The 24,524-nt window shown below is 40.5% G+C and overlaps 1 protein-coding gene across 14 annotated transcripts in view; it reads left to right on the top strand.

Moving 5' to 3' along the window:
- The window catches only part of nfixa (nuclear factor I/Xa), a 235,507-nt gene that overhangs the window by 53,666 nt on the left and 157,317 nt on the right, over positions 1–24,524 (top strand). For 12 of the 14 annotated variants that reach the window (XM_057842735.1, XM_057842734.1, XM_057842729.1 and 9 more), the window contains one exon: positions 10,428–10,959. In XM_057842735.1, coding sequence (XP_057698718.1) covers positions 10,428–10,959 — 532 coding nt within the window. Of the gene's footprint in view, positions 1–8,995; positions 9,922–10,014; positions 10,960–24,524 lie in introns of those variants that run through there. The other 2 variants (XM_057842727.1, XM_057842722.1) reach the window with 2 other exon arrangements.

Here is a 24,524-nt window from a genome sequence, read left to right as displayed (position 1 = left end):
AGTAAGTCTCAATAGTGGATCTCTTGTGTGAGGAAACACAGTCTTAGCCGGCCGCTGCTGCTTGTTTGGGAGGGGGGCCTATTGGGTGTCATTATCTGCTCAATTCTCTGTGTATTAGCTAACGATGAGGTTCGAGACCTCGAGGCCCCCCGGTGCTGGTTGTGTGCTGCCTTTGGTGTACGCCTGTTGGAGGTGTTAGTGAGACCTTCCTGCGTAATGCAAAAAAAGCTGCTTTTTTTCTATACCACAGGCAGATTTACAAGAAGCAGGTTGGAAAAAATATAGATTTTTATCCCAATTATATCATAGGCAAAATAAATCAATACTGATTCCTGTAAAAAAAAGCCCCTTCCGACTTGTGTCCTTTCATTTGATAATTGATGGTAACTTTGCATGTAATGCAAAAGTGGCGTTTCTTCGGCGCGGCGCACAGCCCAAACGCTTCGGCCTGCCCCATCGACACCGTTCAAAAACTGAAATGACTGGAATTCTCATGCAACACAGGGAATCTTTCGAATGACCCCCCCCCCCCCAAATTACCTTTCAGGCCAAAACGAAACGCAGGTTTTTGGAAAAAAAAAAAAAAAAAAAAAAAATTCCTCCAAAATATATGTAGTCTAGCAATTTTTATCCAATTCACATAAATCATGCATCAAAATTTTCTGGGAGGTAAGGAGCATAAAAGTTGTATACAGAATTTGCCAAAACCTAAGTTTCCCCCCCAAATTAGCAAAGAACTTTCCCATTCATTTCAAATGGGTCATGGACATGGACATGTAGGTCGTTCATTTACTGCTTTTTAGCAGTAAGAGTGGTCATGTTGTATCATATGAAGTGTATGTACTGTATGTCAGGGTTTCCCCTAGGCTTTTTTTAAGCTGTGGTGGAGGCCTGCATCGGAGTCGGACAGTCGTGCCACGGCGAAATTGCGTCATATTATGACAAATGAGATTTTTTTTTTTCACATTTCTTTTGCCAAGAAGAACCATAACAAAGATCTATTTGAAACATTTCATTAGTCAGGTTAATGTCGTAGCTCTCAGCTACGGGTACATGTACGTAAAATGCGTAGCTGATTACAGCTACATTACCCTACCCTACGTAATAAGGCAACTTTTTCTCGTAGTAATAGTACGATTTACATCTCGAAGTCCTTCTTTTTCCTTTTATTTGGCCCTAACACGTACCACATTACCGCAACAATAATAGTCCTTCTGTTAACGGGCCCATTTCAAGAAGTAAGGGGGAATTCTAATAGCCGTGTAAAGAGTTTTACTAGTTTTTTTGAGGAGGTGAATAGTTTATTTTTGTTGTCCGTGAACTAAATTTCCACACAAACGCACATCGAGGTACCCTTTAGCTTACCAAGGAGAGGTATGAGTCATTTTTGGAGTGTCCCAGAGCTCGAGACAACTTAAAAAAAAAAAAAAAGCGCATTTGTCAAGGTTTCGTCAGCCGTGATTGTGTATATCTGTCCGCTGAAACAGCCTGATAGCACAGATATAAGTACACCTTCCCCTCTGCTATTGGATGCGTTGTTGACGCTAGCGTGGCGGCGCTATTTTGGGCACCCCCTCTCGGCGCAAATTCATTCAAACTTGCCATTCCGTCCAAGACGGCTGTTCAACGCTCATTTTCGCCGAAAAGTCCGATCAAAAATACTGTAATGCCCCGGATGGGGGAAAGAAGGAGAGGAGTTGATATTGGCTTACCCATTTATTGTGGCAACAAAAGTAAAGAAAAACAATAATATAATAACAGCGGGCTGCCTCGACATGCGACCACTATCTCTCGCTATCTCACCCGTTCTCCCATTCCTCCTACTTACTTCCCCCTACGTCACAGCTCCGCAGTCCAATCGTCTCTTAAGGGGGCTGCGCTTAGTCACGGACATTACAATTCACAATGAATAGGTTGCCCAAAACCCTTCACACTAGGCTTCCGCTAGTTTGAAACTGCTTTAAAAAAAAAAAAAAAAAACATCAAATTTGCAAGGCATGTCGGATTTTATTTTGGAGTGGCGGTGCATCACAATCTTTTATGTGTAGGGGAAAGCCTGTTTGTATTTTTTAATCTGTTTTAAAGTGTTTGTGCATTTTTGATTGGCTGTGATCTGCGAAGTCGCCACGTTGTGCAACCGTCATTTGTCGCTATTCGAGTCAAACTAGTTGCCGAACCCCGCATTGCATTAGAGTTCAGTAAGGTCCACCGCAGTGGTAAGTTGAAGTTCAAACCTAACAACCAACAGCGGCGGAACAGCAATGCTGAGGCATTCTGTGCATATTTTCCCCAGGAAACCCAACAGAAATGTAATGTAATATAATGTAAACATTCGTACAGCGTCGCCTATGTGCATTCACTTATCCTGTATATGCTTAATGTAATGCTACACCAGTCTTTTTGCTCTTCTGTTCAAATGTTTGTAACCAGCAGGATATCTTCATAAAGTATAATGTTGCCCAGTTGTGTTTAAAAGAACTGATAAGATCGCCACTTGGAGAAACTCGTCCCTCAAATCCAACGCACCGCTATCAAGATGAGATGTCAGTTTTGCATTACCGGCGGTAAGTGTGTAGTATTTCGCTGTAGTCGGCTTTTCGTTCGCCGCAAAATATTTTGGGTGTATGGAGTTTTGACTTTCCATCCACCAAAACCAAAGTCAGAAAATCCCCTATTTATTTAACAGCGGTTGCAGATAAATACAATCAAAATATGGGGGGATGTGTTTGCAATTAAGTGTATGTGGTGATTTTATGCACAGAAAAACCACAAGCGCCTCAAGAAAATCCTAACGGAATAAATCTGGATGTATGAAAAATGGTGAAGAACACCTTTGATGTGAGTTCGTCTTCACACATTAATGTGGAATATTCCAAAGCTCACCCGTGCAGCAGGCACAAGTTCGACTCGCTATCGGTGCTTGCGTCTCTGGAGACATTTAAACTCTTCCCGCATGCTGCCTCATGCCACAAATGGCTTCCAGACTTTCACACATACTACGGCTTCAGTGTTTTAACACGCGTAATTACAAACGATGCACAGACACACTTTGGAAATCAATCTGCACACATAGGGAGGAAGACATGGGGCAATGCTTCATCCCTACTTCCGTGCAGGAGAATGTCAGTAGTCGGTTGCAGTAGGAAGGAAGTGGAAGTGAAAGAGGACTGATGTGTGTGGCCTTGAATTAAAGGAGAACTATTTCCAGAAAGTTTCCGAACGGGCGCACTTGTGTGTTCTGATTTCATAACTGTGAGGTTTTCGAGGGTTGCCAAGCTCCTTAAGTTCAACGTAGTTGCCATTTGACTCATTGGGCTGCTCCCAGCACACCTTACTTTCCCTGTTCTGCTCTTGACAACATGGAAATTTTGCTCTGGCCACAACTGAGTTTTTTCCCTTTTCACCAAGAAAATCTGGAACAAGACAGCATGTGTGCAACTTTCCAATGATCCAATATGCCTTTTTAAGTGAAATTAAGAGCAGTGAGCAAATTAGAATTTGCATTAAGAAACAAAACAATAAATTAGGCCTGCACAATATATCATTTGAACATCGCCATCGCAATGTGTGCGTGCGCAATAGTCCTATCGCAGGACATGCAGTATATATATATATATATATATATATATATCTTTGTTTTGCTTCATAAAAGAAGCAAGTGTACCACCACATGGCCTCCTAGATCTCTTCTATATATAAAGATATATCATTTAGCCTGGATTAAACGGTATTATATGAATACAGGTAGTCCCCGGGTTACGATGTACTAGACTTGTGCGAATTTTGACTTTAAGACGCAGGAGTCTCGTCCGCCATTTTGTCTCCAGTCGTTTTTTTTTTCGTCGCATAAACAGTACCTGACAGTCTCTTATTTTTTTACTTTACTTTTATTAATGACGCTAATGATGCTTTCTGTCCTCACTAAAGATGAAGTTGTTTAGTTTCACAGACTAAAAACAAAGCAATTGTGCTTTTTGAAGCTTTTTACTTCCTTCACTTTTGACAATTTATAAAGCTGTAACACACATATTGACTCTCTTGACGTGTTTAAAATGACACACATTTTAACAATAAAACACTTGACACAAAATAACTGATGTTCAAACGTCCATGTACTCTAATCAATATGTAGATTTAGTAGATAAAATTAGCCTAACAAAAGTCTGCTAGCTTAAATGCTATGAATGCTATCGTATTTACAATTCTCACAGCAAATCGCTCACACATAACTTCACAAACTGAAGCTGTAAACTTACCGGTAATTAAAAATGCATACACGAACATATCTTAGCTGAAACAACTTACAGCTTAATGTGGGCCAAACCAGAGCACGCAGCTGTCCTTTATCCATGTCAGACGAGTCTGCTCGTCAGTCATACAGTCCAGCCAGACCCAACGCTGCCACCAGTGTATCCATCATTAAAAAAAAAAAAAAACCCAATACTTCTGGACTTTTTGGATAGTTATTTTATTTGGGTACTTAATGGGTTAATTACAACTTACGCGGAAATTCTGGTTACGTCGACAGCATAGGAAGGGAACTCGTTCGTAACCCTGGGACCACCTATGCAAAGTGGTCATGGTGAGTCAACCAGTCTTCCCAAACAGAGCTATTCAAGTAATTTGCTGAAAATTCTTCTAGTTTTAATAACGCAATATACAGTGTATCACAAAAGTTGTACACCCCTCGCATTTTTGCAGATATTTAAGTATATCTTTTCATGGGACAACACTGACAAAATGACACTTTGACACAATGAAAAGTAGTCTGTGTGCAGCTTATATAATAGTTAATTTATTTTACTTAAATACTTAAATATCTGCAGAAATGCGAGAGGTGTACTCACTTTTGTGATACACTGTATATTGCCAACCCCCAAAAAGGTCACAATATCATTTTATTTCCAATATTGTGCAGCCCTACAATAAATACAGGAATTTGTGTGCCCACTTCACAAAGTGTGGGGAAGCCTTCCAGTGCTTCCCGACATTACCAGTTCACTTTTCAATACTGGATGTGATTTTAAACAGCAGATGTTAGGGATGAATTCCACTCATCACGTCCTGACATGCTGGAACCTTCATCAGCACTCTCTGTGTGGGAGTGCGCGAGTGTGTGCATGTGTGTGTGTTTGTTTCAACTTTGATCTCTACCCAAGATCCGCAAAAAACAATTAAAAAATATATACTGTAAATATTTATACTTGCTCATAAAGACATATAATTAAGTTGGTCAATTTCACAAATATATTGAGGTATTTTTTCTGCCTACAATTAGTTTTAGTAAATATGAAAATGTTGCCACTTTAAAAATAGCACTTTAAAAATAACTTGGCATTATGCCAAGTTAAGTCATCTCTCTAGTGACATTTTGGACCCATTCCACAAGTTAAATGAGCATCTTTGCATATTATTTCTATGGACAACGGTACGTGGGAACTGGTCCAGTTCATATGCAAATGTTGTGCTATAATAGTCAGTCAATGATGGTTCATTGATGATTAAGACATTTTAATTTATTTTTATCTTGCAAAGTGATGATTGATTAATTGTGAACCTTGACAGAAATATACCGGTTCTGCATTCATGTGTAATGATGTCGTCACCTGTTTTTTTTTTTCCGCTTGGAAAGAATATCTCATACGGACGTATTTAACGTAGTGTTTTAAATACTCACTTTGTGATTATTTTAGCAAATGAAGTACCTAACAGCCGTTATGCACATTGTGTGCCTGGAGGTCAATGCAAACACCGATGGCAGTAATTCAAATTAGCTAAAACCAACGACAAACGGAAGAGGATTATTTATTTATTTACTTATTTATTTTTTATCGGCTGTTATAACTATTATTATTAATTTTTAGAAACAATTCAGTGGAAAGTCACCTTGTTGGGTGGATAGCAAAGTCTGCATTGAGGGCAGACTAAGGGTTTTAATTGATCGTTTTAGTTGTCTACTTGAATTCCAAAATGCTCATATAATGAGGGGCCTCATCTCATGTACAGTGGTTAATTTCAAGGTCCTGTTTCAAAACTATACCACACTAACTCTCAGCACCAAATGCCAGTGTTACTAATGGATTTATCCTACTAGTACATGTGTTTACTATATGAAACTATTTTTCTGTGTTGCTTTGGCTGCTCCCAGGTGCTTTTTTTAACTGCTCTTCAAGCCTCTGATCAGCCCTCGCTTGGGAAGTGAACCCTGTCAGGGCAAGAGGGGGGCTTGTCTTGGCCGGCCAGCGGAACAAAGGTCGACATTTAGTGAACACTGAGCGTGGCATGCACAGATAAGAGAAACCCTCGCGTTAATGCCAAGCTACTGATACACACGCCCGCATATACACACACACACACACACACTCACCCCCACATGCACGCATACCCAACAGTGGTCTAGGCCCCGGACAACTAGCACCTGGGCAAACACAGGAAACCCTAATGGGTGGTGGAATTCAAATTTGTCCAAATATTTAAAGTTGAGCTGCAATTGCAGTTATGCATATCTAATTATCTCTCCCCGTGTGTGTAAGATTTTAAAAAGTCACACTTCATTTTACACTCCTTTTGCACATCCATATTTTTCTGCCACACTTCATAAAATTAATGCACACTGGCTAAGTTGGATTACTTTAAATATACAGTATGGTCTACACACCCCTATGCAAATGTCAGTTTTTATACAATATAAATATTTTCTTTTTACCTTTAACCTCTACATTTGAATTGTTGCTTCTTTCATTATTATAGCTATTTATTTTTCTTCATCATTTTTCTGTTTAAAAAGAAATGTGAACTGGAATTGTACATGTCATAAGTAGCGTCAATGGTGGAAAAAAAAAAAAGATGAAATCATCACAGCACCCTTAAATTTGAACAGGGGTGTGTAAACTTTTCGATATGCACCATACGTATGTTAGCCTGAACAACCAGGACTCGTCCTGTCACAGTCTGCTCCAGATGGGGTTCGTGCCATTCCCCTTTCTGATACGTAGCCAGTCAGCAATGTGCGCTTGCCAGCCGACCCAGTTAGCCAAGTAGGCACCCACCCACCCAGCCAGCCCGTCATTGGACCGGACCCTTTTGTCGTCCAGAAATTTACAGAGAGTGTGGGCCAGGCTAGTGCCGATGGTCGCGAGCGCCAAGTAGAGGACTCTGGCCTTTGTAAGGTGTTCACACACAAACACACAGGCGGTCGGTCCCACTGCACGACAGACAGCTTGGTTTGGCCACGTTATGAAATGTCTGGGCCCTCAACTTTGCCGCATGACAAGTTAGCTGCTCCCGTTGCCGAGATTCCGATTCATGTCTCTGTAATCCCTCATTGAGTAATAATGTTGTTAAGAAAAAAAAATAACAAGACCAAATGTTCCAGGCTCACTGAGGGCATTTTTACAATTGAGGCCACATTAAAAACAAGGGGGGAAACGGCCAGAGGAGAAAAGCTGAGTTAAGCCATTACACTGCGACACCTGTTTTCTCATGTTATGATTTCATTCTTGTGACATTGCAAATGTATTTTTTTATTTTTTTATAAATATGGTATGTCATAAAATTATTTCATACTATCATATATACTTAAATGTAACGCTTTTTATTGTACAGTAACTTTAGCCTCATACTTTTTTCCACAATATCACTACATTACTGTTAAAACATTTTTTTTTCATAATGTACCGCTATTATTCTTGTACCACTCCATTTTCAGTTATTTATACAATATGTAATAGCAATAGAAATTAATGAATATAACAAAATTGTTTTCAATTTTATGATCTATAATCCTTCATATTACATTTGAGTCTTTACTTTTAATTTCTTTTTTACAGTGTTACAACATTGTGCTTGCAATTGAGTTTTTCTTAGATTAAAATTGTTTAGATAATATTTTTAAAATAAAAAGTTTGTATTTGGAATTTAGCCTTGTATTATTATTGTGACATTTTTTTTCACAGGTTAACACATCCTTTATTTAAAAACTGTTTATAATAATGATAGTTGATATGATAATAAGAAAAACTCGTTTGCACAATTAATTGTTGTTCTTAAAAGAATGCATTTTACATGGAATGATGTAGCCTAATTTTCATTAAAAATATGCTTTTCTTGCAATATAATATATTTTATATATAGTATATTTATATGATGATTAAGAAATTAAAAATGCCTTTTTTGTGCCTGTAGTGTACAAAAGATTTATTCTACTAAAGTGATCTTTCTTGTTAATTTATTCATATGATAATTTAATTTCGTCACAGCCAAAACGCTTATTATAATTAGGGCAGTGTTGATATCTATGACTTACTATTGTACCATTATATTTTATCGTAAAAACCTTTCCGATTGTGGCAACAGTTAAATAGGTCAGCCAGTGATCGTGAAACAAAGTATATGACACACTTGTATTTTTATTGTTTTGACTGTTTACTCATTAGTCTTCATTATTCTTGAAAATGAAAATATCATTAATTTACTAGCGTCTCTAATGTAGAGTCCAGATACATTATGATAATAATCAACCGATGTATGGGAAACACAATGAGGCACTTCAATTTTTCCAAAGGCCTCTTTATGGCAGCAATATCGACTTGCATGAACAATTAAACATGCTGAGAATAATTAGACTAAAGCAATTCATTGTACAGACATTCCAGTAGTGTCGTAATTTAAAAACTTTATGTATGTGGACTAGAGGCCTGCTTCGGTGTATTTTGTTTAGATACGTGTATGTGTTATTTGTCCGTGTGTGGGGTGCGACAAGCATTCTCACCCCCCATCCCCTTGTCTCCTTGTTTGTGTGGCAAATCCAGGAGCAGCTGCTGGTCTCAGGGTCTAGTGGGATTTTTGGGCCTGCGTTTTCTCATGCCATCCCATGCCAAGGTGTTGTAATGCGAGCGGTTACTGTGAGTGGGGGTGGATTCTGGAGAGGCGGGGGTACTTTTTGGGAACGGTGGGGGAGGGTCAGTCCGCAGGTGGCGTCTAGATTGGACGCGTGTAAAATTGTTATATCCTCTGGACCTTGCCTTTTTGCATTAGATTGGAACTTGTCTATTTGGCGAATGACGTGCCCTCCGCCCGCACCACACACTTGCTCTCGTTTTCTCTCTCTCTACCAGCCACCAAGAGTACACCACCCCCCACCCGCCTCTGCTTCTTTGCCTCTGCCCCTGCCATCGCTCTTCCCTCCCTCCTCGGCGCTGCTAGCGAGCGTATTGGCTGGGCCGCCCGTGACTGGGTGCCAAATAGGTGGTCCCTGCTCATGTTGGCACACACTCAGTCAATGGGTGCAGGAGCAAAGTGAGGAAGAAGAGAGCGAAGGCAGAGTTGCAGGCATAGAGGGCGAAAAAAGAAGCGACACTCGGGTTTGCCAGCGGTCGCGCGCACTCTTCCAACATTGATTCCGTCCTCTTGTTTTGCTTCTTGTTTTTTTTTTTTTTTTCTCTGTGCTCACCCACTTGTCCAACTCTCTCCATTTCTCTCATGCAGTCTGAGTCTCATGCAGATTCTACTGAACTCTACCTGCATTGCCAAGAGTTGCTCTGGCTTTCCGGTTGACATATTTTCGACCTATTTTTCTCAGTTTTTAACAGTTTCATCCACTTGATGCACTTATTTACTTCCGGTAGCCCTTTTTTTTGCAGTGAGGTTGCTGAACTTCTTGACACTCTCCTTCTGTTGTGCTTTTAAACAACAACTGTCCTTCTCCAGCTACACCTCCTCTTGTGTTCTTTTACTGGTACTGCACCGTGACCTTTGACTTTTTTTGGGCTACTTTCATCGGACTGCTACCCCTTCTTTTTTAATTTTTTTTTTTTCATTACTTGACCTTTCCTCCTGTGCGCATTGAAACATCAAAGCATTTTATTTTGATTTTTTTTTTTTGCAATCTGCGGTGTCAATTTATGATGAAAGAGAAAAATGGTAACTACAATTTTTTGTTTTCTTTTGCATACTTATGTTGATAATTATTTTGGTCAAAGTATTTGTTTCTAAAACTGCGGGTGAGGGGGATTGTGTTCCATTCTAATTCTCAACTGTTTTTTAAACTCACCCCAGATTAATTAATCAACTACATGTCACCTTTCTTTGAGTAATGTGTTGAAGTGTTTCCATCAATGTGATGTCTGTTTGGGAGAGAGTGTTAGGACTCTCTCTCTCTTTCACTCTATCTCTCTCACACACACTCTCTCGCTCTCTCTCTCTCTCTTTCGGCGCCTCTCGTTCATTCCCCCGCTCCGCTCGCACGGAGCAGGCGCCGCTCCTCCATGCTGCGCGCCGGTGCTAACTGCCTCACCTCTCTCTTCCCATCCTCCCCCCCGCTCCCCCTCTCCCCGTCCTTCTCTCCCCCATTCTCCCCCTCCTCGTCCTGCTTCCCCCCATCCTCCCTCTCCTCCTCCGCCCTCCCCCCGTCCTCCTCTCTCATCCAGGATGAATTCCACCCCTTCATCGAGGCCCTGCTGCCCCACGTCCGCGCCTTTGCCTACACCTGGTTCAACCTGCAGGCCCGCAAGCGCAAGTACTTCAAGAAGCACGAGAAGCGTATGTCCAAGGAGGAAGAGCGCGCCGTGAAGGACGAGCTGCTGGGGGAGAAGCCCGAGATTAAACAGAAGTGGGCCTCGCGCCTGCTGGCCAAGCTCCGCAAGGACATCCGGCCCGAGTTCCGCGAGGACTTTGTGCTCACCATCACGGGGAAGAAGCCCCCCTGCTGCGTGCTGTCCAACCCCGACCAGAAGGGCAAGATCCGTCGCATCGACTGTCTGCGCCAGGCTGACAAGGTGTGGCGACTGGACCTTGTCATGGTCATCCTGTTTAAAGGCAGCCCCTTGGAGAGCACGGACGGCGAGCGCCTGGTCAAGTCGCCGCAGTGCACCAACCCGGGCCTTTGCGTCCAGCCGCACCACATCGGGGTGTCCGTCAAAGAGCTGGACCTCTACCTGGCCTACTTCGTCCATACGCCAGGTACGTGGGCAAATTGCTACCTATGAGAAGGGGAGGGAGTGTGCTCGCTCAACTCACCTCAGGAAGTCTGGAAACTTGACCACGTGCATAGTTTTCTGACATCACATATTCTCAAAAGTGAGCTTGAGGTTGAAACCCGTCCAAAATTAAGGCCTTACATATTCTAAAAAAAAATACACTTCCATCATTTAAATCTCATTGAAATGTCACCAATACAAGAAAAAATATTATCATATTTTTCTTGTAAATTGCCCCCCCCCCTCTAATTTTTACTGCCAGGGATACTTATAAATATGCACCTGCACTTTCACTTCATGAATTACAGAAATATCTTTAAAAAAATTTTTTTTTTTAAATCAACATGATAAATGAGCCCCATTTTTATGCTATTATGTTCTGTGCTAATAATCACAAAACTGAATGATAAAATAAAAAACAAAAATGTCTTTGAATTGAAGTGCGAAGATAATTTCACATTTTAATATTATGACATTTTCCCTCGCTTGCCATGTATTTATTTTAGTATTTATTTAACATGGCAAAGTAGAACCAAACGTAGTAATATTTTAGTGTGTGTCTGTGTGTGCACATATATTTGTGCGTGTGTATAGGGCAATGGTCCAACATGCCCTGGCAAGTCCACGCATCTTTTCCAATCGAAGCATTTGCATCTTTTAAAAAAATAAAAATTTACTTTTTTTTGTTGTTTTTCTTTTTTTTTTGCTACATCATTTTATTACAAGATTATCGCCACAGTTAAATTAAATGTTTTTGTTAAGCGAGTTTATAACATTTCTTCTAATCATGACTAAAGTGCCATTGTAGCCAGGGATTGCCATTTGGCTAGAACCCAGATGTGTGTGTTGGGGTGTGCGCACGTGTGTGTGGGAAAGAGAGAGCTGCGAGTCTCCTGCTCTCAGGCCGCAGGCAGCTTTCGCCTTCACCGTCTGCCTGGACGCCTGCGCTGCCTCAGACCTGCCCATAAAAAACAAAAAAAACACACACACTCTCGCTTATGCACACTCAGCCAGAACTCGTGCGGCCACCTTCACAGCCGTACACACATACAAAGCTTAAGAAAAAAAAAATAAAAAAAGAGAGAAAAAGAATAGACAAACAACTCATCTTTTGTAGCGTACTTTCACACTTTGAGCCAAACATGGTTTTAGTCTCATACACACACCCACACAGCACACACACTCAGCCAAAGACCATCCTCGATACATTTTGATATAGCCAAAGTGTGTTGTATCGCAGCCACCAGGATGGATACACACACACGCATGCACATTCAGCCAAACATTGCTCCCTGTAGCTTCCCATGCAGCCATTTTGAACACAGCCAAAATACAGTGTTGTGATGTCGCTTTTCTCTAATACATACACACGCGCATGCACACACGAAGCCCATTTCACAGCCAAATCCTCTAAAAACACATTTCACCATGCTCCACGCAAACACCAGCTTGTGACCTAATATTATTTCAGCTGGATTTTTTTTTTTGGTCAGGGCATTTCAGATGAGTTTCAGTCAGTATTTCACACACAAACGCACAATAATTTATTCTATCGCTGCCTACCCTGGATATCCCTTGTCTTCCATGCGTACACACACTTGTACACTCTTGGATAGGTGCACAAGTGCGAAGCCACAATCTTCAGTCCAGGCCAAACACTTCCTAACATTGGCAGCTTAACCCCATATTGGGCAATTTGTGGTGTGTGAGGAAAGCTTTTTATTTATTTATTTTTAACGTTTTTGCAAATTTTCTATTTTATGAGGATGTCTTTATTTTCATTTTTGTAATATATCGTACAAAATATGATCTTAGTTTTCTTCCATTTATCTGCATGTCTGCATGCTCTTTTACTCCCCCAAATTAATTCCTAAAATATGATAAAATACAGTATATACAATACTTACATGACATTTATTTTCCATTTAAATTGATCATCAAGTTTTTTTTAATCACTAGAATTAATTTTTTAAAAACTTGTTGAATGTGGGGATATTAATTCCTACATATAGTAAATGACTTAATCCTTTTAATTGCCATTGTGAGCGGCCAAAATTTTTTGAACATTTTCAAACAAATGAAATTGCATGTCCCGGAGCACTTGAATTTTTTTTTTTTTTTCTTGACATGCACACATAAGTTGTAATTTTTTTCCCTGTGAGTTCAACACATGGCTGCTCAATGAGGGAGGTTCCCAGTGCACGGCTCATTCGTAATGTCCACTCGCTGTGTGCGCTCTGCTATTTGCTTAACGGCGGCGTGCCTCAGCTCTTTTCCTTCCTCCAGACAGAGTGGCCCGACTTGGACAGAACATTTTGGGCCTGCAGTGAACGCAAGGCGGTGGGATGAAAGCAAAGACAAAGGGTAAACCGCTGTCTTCGAACCTGCCCAAAGGTCAACAGTTTTATCACGCTTGGCTCCAATGAAGTGTTAGGTCGCCAAAGCATATTCGTGAGCCAGCAATCCTGAGGGCCCGTTTTTTTCTCCCACGTTTTTTTTTTTTTTTTCCTGCTCCAGTCGCGCAATGAATGGTACGACATGCTCATTGTTTGTTTTTGTTTGCTTTGCATTTTGTCGGGCTTTGGCATCACCGCCTTTGCTGCTCCTGTTTGATCCCGTACACACTGTTGTTTTGTCTCCTTAAACATGGCCCTCATTGTTACTCACGCAGAGGTAAAGTCTCCGCTCATCTCTTTTGTTGATATTGTGGAAGACGGAGATCGGGAGAGCGCGAGGGTGTGCGTTGGAAAGGAGAGAGAAGGCTGCAATAGTGATTGTTCTGTTTGGCAGCGCCCGAGCCCGCTTGGTGTGGGAAGAAGAGAAAGACGTCTTGTGTTTTGTTTATGACAGAGTGGCAAAAAGCTGCCACGGGGAATCTCTGGGCTCTCTGTCAGGCTTTCTCTGGCTGTTCTTCAGCCAGACAGTCAGCCAGCCTTCGAGATTCCTCTCTGTTTTACGAAGCACCACAGCCGTGACAGAACCAACCGTGCTGCCGTCACACGCACCGCATGTCCTTGTGTTTTCAGACACCTCGATAAAGAGCAACATGTCTTTGAATGTTGCGACTGAAATGCTGGGTGGCGGGAGACACGGCAGATGAACAAAGAGTCTTCACGGGGACTTTAAGTACTTTCTTTTGAATCGACAGAGCTCAAAGGGATCAACAATAGAGTACCTGTTTGCAATAAGACTCCTTGGAAAGCCCGTTTTGTTTTTAATCGTTTCACACTGACAAGTAACGCGCAGGCCTACACACTTCTGTTGACCATTGGGTTATCTACAACTCAACCCCAAGAATTTTTACTATAGAGTTACACTCTAAGTGTGAATAGTTATTCATCTAAATGCCCTGCGATTGGTTGGCAATCAGTTCAGGGTGTGACATGCCTCCAGCTCAAACAAGCAGCTAAGCAAGGAGTAAGGAATCTACAACCCTCTGGTATTATTGTTTGGCCTTGGCGGAGGTCTCCTACTGAGCGCTCTCATTAAGCCTCAGACTGTTATTATTCTAATGGAGATAGTGATCTCTTGGCCCTCAAGTGCCAACGTTCTGCATGGTAACCACAAACTGGCGCGCTTCCTGTGAATGAATGAACAAGTGTCTGCTCAGACAGTGAACTCTGACGCCTGTGAAGGTGGGTGCTCATTATCAGTAAAGCGATCCATTTACTACCCTGCCCAATGTTTCATTTTCTTCATTAAACCATTTGCATATTTTGCTGTTTTAGATTAAAACGCAGCACATTTATCATTTGCCCGAGCATGGAAAGAGAGATTAAAAAAGCATTTGTCAGGCCAAAGTTAGCTCATTGCACTTACTCATACTCTGGAACTCAGTCCGCCTCTTTTATTCCTTCTGCAAGCCGCAAGTGTGATTATGAAAAGATGTTTCAAATGTGTTTCCAATCGCAAAAAAAAAAAAGCTCAGCACAGGAAATTTGCAGTCACTCCAAGGGAGGTGTGAAATGTGCGCACTGTGCCATTTGTGCCGTGGCCGCTCCACACTGCGCTCTCTCTAGTGCCAGATGCCGGCTCCCTCGCGCCAGAGTCCCGCGTGGATGCAGAAACCCCCAGCACTGAAGCCAGACCCCTGACTCACTGACCACAGGAAGGATTCACAAATAAAGTCCGTGCTTTTCTTCATGAAAGAGGAATACAGTACGGTGGCAGCTTGATTTACAAGTTTAATTTGTCTCTTAACCAATGTGGCAACTCGATTTCCTCGTAATGCCAAACAAAAGAAAAAAACGTGAAGAATATTACTGTACTGTTGTATTCATGTTATGAATACGTTCCCGTAAAGGGCCTTGCGGTTCACATCAGAAAGTGGCGTAGAGTTAATTTGGCTGTGAACCTCTGGTATTACAGTACCTAGAATTGCTACATTTTTTTCACCTGAGCCAAAGCTTGATTGCTCAAATTTCGCCTCACAACACAAAGTAACAAATCAGTCAAGCATTGTCTTGTGTAGGAGTGGGAACCTCTTGGTACCTCACGATACGATACGATTTGCGATACAAAGCTCGCGATAACGATGATCTGACAATATGGTGATACAACGATTATCAATACATTGGTTGGAAAATCATTCAAAGATATTCTACAAACAATTAAATAAACAGAAAAAACAAGCTTCTGCTGTTAATTGGATTGATTTTATCACTAGTAGACGTCAATCCATTTGAACTGGGAGGGTTCCCACTTCAAACGGATTGAACGTCTATGGCCGGTAGTGGCAGCCAATGCCAGGCAATGAGGTAATTTTGGGCCATTTAAGGTCATTTACCTATTCATTTTCAGTTACTTCCTGTTGATTTTTGGGTACTTTATGGGTAACTTCCTGTTTATTTTGAGTTACAGAACAGGAAGTGACCAGGGAATCACCCAGATGAATAGGCAGTGACTTAAACTCAACAGGAAATGACCTGCAAATGCCCTAAAATGAACAACAAGTGACTGTTGAGATGACTGTGAATGCTCTGATTTTAAAACAACGAACGTTCCCAGTCTAAATGGATTGGGCGTCGAGCACCGTCACTGCAGCCTTAGAGTTAACTGAGACACTATTATGGTGGAAGATTTTGGTAGCAATTTGTTGGTTTATTTTTATTTATTTATTTTTTAGACATTGACACCATTTTGAAACGATATCTCGATTCTTGGCAGGAGCATATCGATAACCTTTTGGGATACAAAGTATCGGGATTAGAGATGTCCCGATCGATCGGCATCCGATCACGTCATTTTCAAATTATCGGAATCGGTAAAAAAATATGGGACGTGCCTTTTTTTAATATATATATATTTTTTAATTAAATCGTTTTCTAATTGTATTTAACGTTACAGACATAATGTGTTACACTCTTCCAGAGTCTTTAGTTTAAGCTTAAGGTAGGGGCGAGAATTAATATTTTTTACATTTATCACATGACAATATTTAACGCAATTAACGCATGCGCTGCACGACCCACTCAAGCATTGTCGCGTTCAATCTATAATGGCGCCATTTTACCCATACAGTATATAGAGCTCAAAGGCAGCGTTATATGAGTAGAGTGAATTTTAGCAGCCTTTGGAGCTTTTTTTTTTAAATGGCTCAAGACTTACAATCCCTCTCCCAACGATTAGAATAATCGTGGGAAGCAATGTGGGGAAGAAAGGTAGTAGTTGATCTTTTTCTTAACACCCTATGTTATTTCCCAACGCAGAGAAGATATATAAATTGGTAGCACGACGCACAGTCATGGTTGCACTTCCCATCATGCATTTGGGCAGAAGTTAAATGGCTACAGTATCATTTACTGAAACCTCAACAAATACACTAGATGGCAATATTTAGTCACAATATACAAAGTCACATTTATCCTTTAAGAATTACTAGTCTTTCTATCCGTGGATCCCTCTCACAGAAAGAATGTTAATAATGTAAATGACATCTTGAGGATTTATTGTCATAATAAACAAATACAGTACTTATGTACTGTATGTTGAATGTATATATTGGTCCGAGTTTTATTCATTTTTTTCTTAATGCATTGCCAAAATGTATATGATCGGGAAAAATTATCGGGAATGATTGGATCGGGAAATATCGGGATCGGCAGATACTCAAACTAAAACGATCGGGATCGGATCGGGAGCAAAAAAACATGATCGGAACAACCCTAATCACGATATATCACCATTTCGATATTTTGTCGCACCCCTAGTCTTGTGACTCAAAACCGATGAGAAACTTCTAAGTCAAGGTAGTATTTTGTGTCGAAGAATCGCAGGAAAAAAACAGAGCAGTGTTGTAGTCGTGGCAAACAATGATGAATGGCTCACAGCGTGGAGAAAGTTTTTGTATGGATTCCACAGCTCTCCACTGTTTTGTCGATCCTTTTTTTTTTCTCTGTGAAAATAATCTGTTGTTAATTACTTCCTGATCTCTTCTCCATGACATCACATGAGTGCACGGTCCTTGTGCGCAAGTGTCATTTCTGGATGTATGTATGGGCACAACTCAGGATGACCCTCAGCGGTCAAGTGTGCGCTGAGTGAAGTGTCGATATTGAGGGAGTCAGTCAGGTCTGAGGCTTTTGTGTTACTTGCTGTGGGAACCCAGCCCGCGGCAGCTAAGAAAAGCCCTCCACACGTAGAGTGGCTTTGGCATCGGGAGGCGTTCGCCCGGCGGCCTCCGTTTTCAGGGGCCCGCCCACCTTTTTACGCTCTGTCGGGAGGTGAAGATAGAAGGGAGAAGCTTGTCGCATTAGAAAAGGGAGCTTCTTCTCTCACTACACTTGGCTGTGGAAGAGAGTCTGGTATTTGGCCTGCTCATGGAATCGATCGAAGCCAAAGCCCTGCTGTGTGCTTGTGCGCGCCAACACACACAAGCAGAATAGAGGCTTGCATAGAGGGCGCGCTTCCATCACTCCAAAAACCGCAGGATCTTCATTCATATCATGAGACTGCGATGACTCAAATGCACATGAGGAGAGAGAAAATTCGACCATGTTGTTGTCATTAGTCTTCAGATTAATTGCTTATTGTCAAATTGCATGATGCGCTCATATTTTCTCTCATTAGTTTTTATCACTTATCTATAAATTGCAAACCCAGAGAGGGATTAAAAAACCCACACCTGTGTTTCTTTCCATTTAGTGTTTGTTGAAATGTGGAAGATTACTCCGGAGTAATTTCACGACGGTCATATTGGTACAACGGGTAGGCAGTTGCTATTTTGCTCTTTTTTTAAATCCATTTCACTGTAATCTTCTTGTCAGTTTGAATAAAACTCAGTTGTCACATCGGCATTTTTCCTCAGGCCAGGCTCACAGTGCAGGATTGGATTTTAGTTACGCTCTATTCTTTTTTTATCCTTTAGGGGAAAATCGCTATTTAAAGTTAATGAATGATACTTTATTTTATGATTATTATTAAGTATTTTACGATGTTTTCCTTCTTTTAAAATGTTTTTAAATATTTATATAACAGAAAAATATAACCTGATCAATTTATATTTGGGAAAGAATTATTTATCTATTTAATCACCTGACTGACAATCTTTTAATTTTATGTTACATGAAGGCACTCCTTAACACTGAACCTAATTTCATACGTACTGATTAAATTTAATTACAACAATTAACTATTGTCAAATAAAAAATTGCGTGTAGGTGCAGCTAAGCGCGATTTAGGGGAGAAAAAAAAGAAACAGTTTCTGACTTTGGCCGCGTAGGTTTTTTTTTTTTCTTTTTTTTCCAGTTTTAATTTGGAACAAAAAGCCGTGCGAGAGCCAGGAAAAAGGGGGGAGAAAAGAGTCAAAAGCAACGAGGGGGTGGTATTGTCTGTATTAATACGGTGTCTTCCCAGCGCCGGCTCTCTTTTCAGCCTTTTGTTGCCGCTCCAACCGTGTAATGTGTCCATCCCCAAAATCCACATAGCCACTCAGGAGTGTTAGCCGGCCTCAGCAGAGGCAGACAGGAGGAGGAAAAGCGGGAGAGGGGGAAAAAAAGAGCGTGATGGGTAATGCTCACTACCAGGCAGGTCCAACAGGGTTAGAAGAGCCAGGGAGGATGGCTTATTCACCAGGCTTCACCTACAGCGAGGCACAACATTGACGGTTTCCATAATTCACATTCAAAATACTATCATAGTGACAAGCTCAGAGTTCAGAGGGCCTTTAGTACAGTTACATACATGAAAATAACATTGTATTATTGCGTTTAGAAAATTAACCCCTTTGCTTGTTGCAGTGTTGTTTTTGGCAGCCATTTTAATTTTCGTCTGAGTATTTTGGACGAATACACTTATTAGTCTTAGTCATATTTTAGTCATAGCAAAATGTGTTCGTCTTCGTCTAGTTTTAGTCAACAAAAACAGACTAATTTCGTCTAGTTTTAGTCGACAATTCTGAAAATGTTTTCGTCCGTAAACTTCAAAAGTTTTAGTCCATGAATAAATAAATAAATAAATAAAATGTTTCCAACATTTTCGAGTCAACATGACAGGCGAGCACAGAAGTGGTGTCTACAAGGACATCACCATTTTCATGATGATAATACACACTCATCAGGAAAACAGGACATTATTTGCAATTGATTAAACTCACCTGGATGCCACTAACTGTATGTAAAATATTTTCCAAGAGTTTAAGAAGACACCTAGTCCCCGTGCTAAATGCTAATGCTAACGCAAACACTATGCTAATGCTACATGTTAGTTTAGTATGTGATGATCACTCAGCACAGACCTTTTAAGGCTAAAGCAACATGGCATATCCAAGATAAGATATTAAGATAAGCACCAGCACCTGACACGTTTCACAAAGGAGCCTGGAATGGGCACACGCTTAAGGGAGGGAATGGGGGAGGGCGCAGCGCGTCACATGAGTGACACAACCAAACACTGCTAAATGCATTCTAACTGTACATTCAATAAGAAAATATCACACATTGTGAATTTATGACGGAAATTATGGCGGATTTTCATCTCGTTCTCTTGTTGTCAGACGACAACTGGCATCCATCTCGTTATGTTTACGTTTTAGTCTCCCAAGACACGTTTTCAGCGCGCCATCGTGACGTCATCGTCATGAAAAAAATTGTTCGTTGATGAAATATTTTCCTTATCGTCACATATCGTATGTGTTACAGTATTTTGAACAGCAAGTTAAAGTTGAAATTAAATCATACTAACTTTTAGTGTAAAACTATTTGTGATTTAATGGAAATAACTGCTTGTAATATCTGTGAAAAGTCAGGACTGGGTTCACTATTTCTGGAAAAGTTTTCTAGTCACCAAAAAAGAACAAATCAATTTCCCCCAAAACAATAGCAGAGGTGTGTCACATAAAATGATACGACCGGCCAAATCTAGCCCTCGGGCCTTTGGTTTGACACAGTGTTGAAATGAAAATGCTGTGCTGTTAATCTGAGAAAGTCAATTAAAAAAAAAAAAAAAAAAATTCTCACATGATTTTTCACATCTGGTTGACGAATTAAAGAAGAAAGAACGAACGTGGGCAAATCTAACACAGCAGAGGAGTCTGATGTTCCGAAAGTGAGAGGCAGAGTTGTCGGCTGTTTTTTTTTGGCACGCCGCTATCACTTGTACGCAAGATGCCAAATTTTCATATACACTCCCTGCCAACCTCCTCCCTCTGATCCTCGCTTTCTTCTCGTCTCTTTTTCGCGTTCCTTTTTCACACGTTCCCCCTTTCTTTTATTCCTCTTTAGGGTTCAAACGAAGGCCCTCCCCTAGCCTCATTAGCACCGAGGATTCCTGTTTGCAGCTTCAGAAAAATGTAAAATAATTTGTAAGTGCAAACATTTTAGTGCTCAATAGGACCATTATCTGTGTTTTTCTTGAATGCCGGCCATCAAAAGGTTGTGAGCCTTGACTGTGGGAAGTTTTTTTTCCTCCTCCTTTTGGTTACTATGCTTTGCCTTGTTATACTTCATTTGATATTTACCCACAATATACATATACTGGTATATATATATTTATATACATATATATGAGATTCTAAAGGTATGATAACCTTAAGCCAAAATATCACGGTTTCACGGTATTGCAATTGCAGCTCTAAAATGTCTTACTTTGAGATATCTGGGTTAAAAAAATATACTTTTTTTCCATTGAACGGGACTGCTATTTTTGAAAACATATGAGCAAATTGGAACATACCGTAATTTCCCGAATATAAGGCGCACCCGTGTATAATGCGCACCCCAAATTTACTTGTAAAATCTAGGGAAAATTATTGTACCCGTTTATAACGCGCACCCTAATTTTAGCACCAATAAATAGAAGAATACAAGAAAACAGAGCTCGTGTACAGATACAGAGATGTCATTTTACTGACTGGTGAAACACAGCACAAGCATAGCACATTGGTAGTTCAAAACATTACCGTAAACTGACAATATGCACGGTAATAATATGATCTGACAACTTCTCCAACTTAGCAAAATCCAGGAGAAAACAAAACAGATGTGACTTTTCTTTTAAAGGCTGCTGTATAACTTGATTGTTTCATCATGATGAATAAAGGTTTCTTCCATGGATTGATACGGTAAAATAAAAGTGAGGACCGAAGTCGGAAATCGGAACGAGCGCATCGCTACTGTAACAAGAGGAACTATTGTTATTTGGGTTTGAGTTTCCCGTGGGACAGATATAGTTGACAGACACAGGAAGTCTGTGTTGTGTTACGTTTGTTATGGTCCGAGTTGCCGAGTTGCAATAAACCTTGACTCAAATGAGTTCAAGAAACTAAATTCTGTGCTTTATGAAGAGTGAAAAAAGCAGAATTTAACACAGACGAAATCATTCGGCCGATTAGAGTGAAGTATTACCGAAACAAAATGGTGACGTCACGTACCGTAATGGTCGGCAACGGGTCGCCGCATACGTTTCTTCAACACAACGTGGCCGTGTCAATAAAAAAAAATTGGTTTATATATATATGTAATACATATATATTTCTGTCTCCATCTATGTACCCGTTTATAATGCGCACCATGAGTTTACAAGTTGATTTTGGGGGAAAAAAGTGCGCGTTATATTCGGGAAATTACGGTAAGTATAATGTTAAGTTAAAATACATTAAAAAAAAAAACAACAACAACAGAAAAATAACTAAATTTTAATTTTCAAAACATATTGGTAAATTGGAACCTAACTATAATGTTAAGTCTATAAGTTAAGCCCTCCGCAAACATGTTTTACATGTCGGTTGGCCCTCCTCCTCTAAGCCGTCTGTAACTTTTCTGTACCCGAAGTATTCCCATATTAGTGATTTTGTTTTCTTTGATGAGGAAAAAAATTCAGGAGTTTCACCTCCTCCAGCCATCGTGTGGCACAGCTGACTCACTGACACTGAGCAACAACAGTGAAGGAGGGTTGAGCCTTGCAGATGCAAAGGGATTTCCCCCTGCATTTTTGGGACATAAAAAATAGCTAATACCTTAGGGACGGTATGACAAAAAAATCGCGATTAAATAGCGGTTTTGACTGTGATGTTTTCATACAACAGTATACCTTAAAACTGGTAATCGGTACATGTCTAATATATCAGAGTTGAAGGGTTCTGGATTTGAATCTTAGCCCTCAATCTCTAAAAAGGCATGCTAAATTAGGTGAAGACATAAATAGTGTTAGTGGCAATGGTGTTCCGTGATTGGCTGGTGATGAATCCAGGCTGTATCTCGACCTCTCACCTTAAATCAGCTATGATAGCATACAGGTCACCCATGCATGACCCGATTGAGAACAGGCTGTTTCGAAAATAGATGCATTAAATGAATTAGTCACTTCACAGATCAAGAACAAATAAACAACAAACATATAAAGAACAAATGAAATGACATTTCTGGTCATTTGACAAACCACTTTGAGTTGCTCTAATTTATCATTATTACAACTTAGATTAGAGCAGTACTTCTTAAATAGTGGGGCGCGCCCCCCCAGGGGGGTGCAGAGCGTTGCCAGGGGTGGCGCGTGTGACCTTGGGGAACATGTTTTTTTTTTTTTTGCCGTACTAGAATAAAGTGTACTTGCACATCCACTCAGTGGGTGGCAGTGGCGCTCTCATTTTCAAAGTGCGCGCACTATTTTTGAAGTAAGAGGAAGAGACTCATGAAGAGCTGGAGAGCTGTGCGCCGTTTTCGAAAGCCGTTTTCCGGCCGGACTCACGCAGCGACCGACTGTCTTCTCCGGTTCTCACGTGTCCGCCCGAGAAGTGCCATTTTCAGCTTGGGATCGTCACGACGACCGCCCTCACCTACGGTTCTCCCTCGGCCGCCGAGAATGCGCTTTTTTCGGGCCGTTTCCCTTTTGGCTTTGACATTTAATACAGTGGTAGATGAGGAAAGACCACTCTTCACTGTGTCCAAAAATGATTATAGCGGACAGCCGGAAGCCAAATCAATTAAGACGCCACTTAAAGACATTAGACCCCAACCTCATTGAAAAGCCGCTTGGTTGTTTTTCAGCGAAAACGTGCTGAATATTGCCAACAATCGTCCCGCTTTGTCAGTGTTATATCAGTAAACCAGTGAGCACTGTTAGCATGCTCAGTGCAAAATAACCCCACACCATTGCAAACTGGAGGTGATACTGTGAGCAGCGAAAATAAAAACTGTCCTTCTGTCCAAAGACACTTTTTTTTTTTTTTTTCCTATTCAGTTTTGTTTTTTCCGTCAGATTTTTTGGCATATTGTCCTCATGAGTTAATGTTTCTAATCACTTTGAATTTGTTATTATTTTTCTCATTTTATTTTTCAGTATCAAATGGTCAAAAATGTACCTTGAGTGTATTTTTACAGTTTGGATGTGACTTTTTTTTTTTAATTCAGGCAAATTGATGCGCATTAAGTCTTTTCTGTTACAAACAAAACAATGTTAATAAAGTTATACTTTATAAGTTGATCTCTGTTATTTTCTCTAATAGAAAAAAAGGATACAATGTGAGGCAGAGGTGTACTCCAAATAATATTATAGACAAATGATACTATTAACAGTGGCGGCAGAGTTTGGGGGGGCGCGAAACATTTACGTCTTCCTTGGGGGGCGTAACAGAAAATAATTGCGAAGCACTGGATTAGAGTGAACTTTCAAAGTTCTAGTCAACCTCCAAGTTGTTCTAATTTGAAAACATTATTATGACCTTTATCTGACCTTTATTCATATTACTGATGTACTGACTTGTGAAGGTAGTTCATCCTTTCAATCCTGACTGTGCTGAAATCTCAATGCATGCGCAAGCGTTTCAATTGCATAGCTGTTCAACCTCTAAGTTTTATTTGACTTTTGAGAATTATTATTATGAAACATTTTGGATAAGCTTCCCATTTTTCGATTTGTTTTCGATTTGTCAACTGAATGACTAAGACATTTAATTTTCCACATTAGTTGTGTATATGTATATCGTTTCATGTTTTGTGGGTTTTTTTGCTTGTCAGTTAAGTTAAAATTAGTTTGTGGAGCGTCACCAAGGCGCCGTTTGATGTTGATGACATCGCGAGAAGGCGAGTAGTTTATAGAAGATAGATGGCCGTGTTA

Source organism: Corythoichthys intestinalis, chromosome 8, assembly GCF_030265065.1.
Source record: "Corythoichthys intestinalis isolate RoL2023-P3 chromosome 8, ASM3026506v1, whole genome shotgun sequence".
Classification (NCBI taxonomy): domain Eukaryota; kingdom Metazoa; phylum Chordata; class Actinopteri; order Syngnathiformes; family Syngnathidae; genus Corythoichthys; species Corythoichthys intestinalis.
This window is presented reverse-complemented; position numbering and strand designations above follow the sequence as displayed.